Source organism: Lipomyces doorenjongii (assembly GCF_038497915.1).
Source record: "Lipomyces doorenjongii strain NRRL Y-27504 unplaced genomic scaffold V1508scaffold_236, whole genome shotgun sequence".
In the NCBI taxonomy this organism is placed as follows: domain Eukaryota; kingdom Fungi; phylum Ascomycota; class Lipomycetes; order Lipomycetales; family Lipomycetaceae; genus Lipomyces; species Lipomyces doorenjongii.
This window is the reverse complement of record NW_027118303.1, coordinates 1-3,926: the sequence shown is the minus strand read 5'-3', so window position 1 is coordinate 3,926 and position 3,926 is coordinate 1. Positions and strand designations below refer to the sequence as shown.

At 47.6% G+C, this 3,926-nt stretch overlaps 2 protein-coding genes across 2 annotated transcripts; both read left to right on the top strand.

The window, feature by feature from the left end:
• Window positions 1-956, top strand: V1508DRAFT_123756 (uncharacterized protein). Its single transcript, XM_066935928.1, has one exon. It carries the CDS (start codon window positions 389-391, stop codon window positions 710-712), a length of 324 nt encoding a protein of 107 aa, XP_066791959.1. The 5' UTR covers window positions 1-388; the 3' UTR covers window positions 713-956.
• V1508DRAFT_362603 (uncharacterized protein) lies at window positions 16-336 on the top strand (the record flags this gene model as incomplete). Its single annotated transcript, XM_066937240.1, has 1 exon — window positions 16-336. A coding segment is annotated over one exon (321 nt), but the record flags the coding sequence as incomplete, so codon positions are not given.
• Window positions 957-3,926: the final 2,970 nt, after the last annotated feature.

Sequence of the window (3,926 nt, the reverse complement as noted above, 5' to 3'; positions counted from 1 at the left end):
GTCCATGCGACGACTCGAACCTATCTTGAGCTGTCTACCAAGCTACTCGAAATTCTATTTCTACTAATGCATTTGACGTACGGATCCCCAGCGCGGATGACCGAGATCGACAGTTGGAAACACGTCAACTCTGTGCACGGCATGCGAAATGTCTACTGTCATCAGCGAGGGTTAGTCTTTTTAGGCCTCTACAACAAAACAACTTCAATCACAGGCAAGAAACGCTTTATAGTCCATCTATCTCCAGCTCGTCTAGAGCGATTATTTCTGACATATCTCATTTATATAAGACCATTAGAAAGGTTTGTCATTCTACCATTAGTCTTCCATTACTAATGCGAATAGAATCTTTACTGGGGCGACGTACAAAACAAATAATCCTCTGCTGATGGCATACCAGCAATATTTATTCACCGGAAATAAAGGAAGATTTGGTCCAGCAAGACTCCGACGGATTGTGAAGCAGAGAACGAGTGCGTCTACGGCACTGCACAATGAAATAAATGTTCAGGACTTGCGACAGGCACTTGTGGCATTTATGGATCATCATGTAGGTCACGCAGACGCTGACAAGATCGAAACAGAGAACCTGGCACATGATGTCCAGAGCGGGCACTCTAGCAAAACAGCCACAATGCAGTATGCCATCGGAACTCAGGATATCCCGTTGACTAACCAATATGATGTTCTTCTATTTTATGAGAGTCAGTGAAAACTGGATGCGGCTGCTCGGAGAGGAACGACCTCTGGATGGTCTCAATGCAGCAGCGCCAATTGCCAGCTCATCTGCTAGGGGGCAATCCTGTGAGAGATCGGTGTTTTCAGAGGTAGATCAGTCTCCACTTCCACGTGGGGTGAACTCTTTCTCACTAGGTTGCGGAGAGCTAGCTACTCTCCACTTCCTTACCCGATCTGGTTAGCGGCTTTGCCGTGGCTCCACTTCACAAGATCATGAGCTCTGATCTTTGTGATTGCTATGTTCTGAGTTAGTCGAATGAGGCAAGTTCATTCGCGGTATTGGTGGGCGAGCGGGGGAGTTCTGAGTTGTTTGCCACCTCGGGTCGAGGTGTTATTCGTGTATAAATAGACGTGAATAGTCGTGAGACTGGTCGGTATCGATCAAGACTCTCAGCCTCCCTTCCATAGTGCACCTTCATATTCAAGTCCATATCCGCCATATACGTCCATTTCTCACAGGTTATGAGCCCTGTTAGCGACATGTCTTCCAGCAATATTCCATTGACCTTGGCCGCCACCGCCACTGCCGTACAAATTCCAGTCTACGACGGCAAGAACTTCCTGATCTGGGAAGCACGAGTGCGTTCTTACCTTGCTGCGATGAATGCACTGTCCGCCATAGAAGAGGACACCCCGGTGGAGACCATGAATTCAAAAGCTTTGCAAGCCGACAACATCGCAAAGGGAGTGATAATTGGGCACGTGAACAACTTAATGATGTTAACATTGACAATGTTTCATCGCGCCTACGACATGTACGGGTACCTGAAAGACAGGTACACAGCCAAGGCGGCTGATCGCCAGGCGGAACTATTTGCCAAACTTTATTCAACCAAGATGACGAACAATGGGAAACTTCAACCCCACCTCGAGACAATGTTGCTTATCCGCAAGCAACTGGAGCTGGGTGAAACAAATCTTACCGAGACAATGTTCATCCAGGCGTTATACAAGTCCCTGGCGCCTAAGTTTCTGGATTACAAAAATACGTTACGTGCGCGCGACCTGTCTCTTCAGCAGGTTCTTACCGCATTAACAACCTACGATGAGGAATTACGCAGGGATCAGGTAGAAGAAGAACACGCCGCCAATATGGCTGAAGTAAAGAAGGAAAAGAGCGGGTCGGGAGGCTACTGGAAAGGTAGAGTGGAAAAATCCCACACGAAGGGAAAGGGTTATGACAATGTTCCTCGCTGCGGAAACTGTGGTGGTCGTTACCACACCAGCTCTGGCTGTCTGAAGCCAGCAGTAAAGTGTTTCGCGTGTGGCAAGGAAGGACATAAGAGGTCTACCTGCCCGGATCGCCAAGACCAGGCGAATATGATCACTGAAGAGTTGGACCCAGTGCCTCCCATCTCTGGTCACGTGGAAACCTTGAATGTGACGGAGGCAGCTACTCATATGTACAATATTGATAGCCAAGAGAGCGACGTTGCATGGTATTTGGACTCGGGGGCTACATCCCATGTGTGCCATAACCGTAAATGGTTCAAGTCGTATGTTCCTTCTGCTACCCCGCAGACCATTCAATTTGCCGGCAAGCAGTCGGGCTTAGTACTTGGCTATGGTGATGTCGTACTTAAAGTGCGCGTACCTCACCGTTCTCAAAGCTTGCTACGTCTACACAGGGTTCTATATGTCCCTGATGTACGCAAGAACTTAATTTCTACTTTTGGCCTTACTCGAGACAAGATACGGACTGAAATTACCGAACACGGCGCAGCCCTAAGGCGCAATGGAGAGATCGTTGGTACCGCACACCTTCACCATCACTTACTACGACTTAACATGATCAATACATCTCCTGCGCGACACCAAACCTTTTTAGCTCACACCGGACCTAAGGATATTTCCCTGTGGCATCAGCGTCTGGGTCATTTAAGCCTTGCCAACTTGCGACTTTTGAAAGCCCGCGAGATGGCTAGTGACTTCGCCTACCAAGATACTAGTCCAGACGAGGTGTGTGAAGCATGCGTGAAAGGAAAATCTCATCAACAGCCTTTTGTCAGGCGCACTGAGAGGGCCACCGAGCTTCTCGGACTAGTACACTCCGATCTTTGTGGTCCTCTTGACAAACAAACACATCGAGGTTTTCGGTATATTCTCACGTTTATTGATGACTATTCCGGCATGAGTTTCGTTTATCTCTTAAAACACAAGTCGGATACCTTTCATCATTTTCAAGAATTCCTAGTTCTGGCTGAACGTTACACGGGAAATAAGTTGAAATCCTACGTTCAGACAATGGAGGAGAGTACATATCTGGCGCATTCGGCGGTTTCTTAAAGTCTAGAGGAATTATTCATCACTCTACACTTCCAGATACTCCACAACAGAACGGCGTGGCTGAACGTCTCAATCGCACACTTATGGAACGTACGCGATGCATGTTGGGTCATGCGGGACTACCCAAAACTTTCTGGGGTGAAGCTATACTCACGGCTAACTATTTACGGAACATCAGTCCGGTACGACAGTCAGCCACTCACACGCCATACCAATCGTGGCATAAGCGCAAACCGACTCTCAGTCACTTGAAAGTTTTTGGCTGCTTAGCTTATTACTTTATTGGACCAGATCAAAGGAAAAAGCTGGACACGCGTGCTAATCTTGCTATTTTTATTGGCTATGCGCAGGACAAGAAGGCCTATCGCCTTTATGATTTCACGACACGCAAGGTGGTGTTATCGAGGAATGTTGTTTTTGATGAGTCTAAAGTTTACAAAGATCGTTTTACTGTTACCGACAATGCTTTCTCTTTGGATATAGTCAGCGATACTGAGACGCCAGACGTCACAAGTACCCCTGAACTTAGTATGCAACCAGGCATTGACAGTACCATGGATACTTCTCAACCCGATGTCACCCCACAGGTCGATTTAGAAGTTGGTCAATGTCTCCCGGAACCAGAGGGCCGTGTTTTACGAAGTCGTATAATGGAATTGCCTTCTGCATCCCATGCATCGGAGACGTCCGATGTTATCGCCGTTAACCCCCATATTGCCCCTGACATTCAGTCTACTGCGGATAATGACTCCGCAATATCTGACACAATCTATGTTCAGCCTAGCGCTCCAACTAATTTTCGCATCGTCCCTGAACATATAACCGGTGGTTCAGGGGTCTGGTCCGGATTGAAAGGATTGAAATTGCATAGTAATGAGCCGCATAGCCTGAGGCGGAGTACC

Coding starts and splice junctions, on each gene's coding strand:
- V1508DRAFT_123756 (XM_066935928.1), top strand. CDS start 389: ATGGCATACCAGCAATATTTATTCACCGGAAATAAAGGAAGATTTGGT.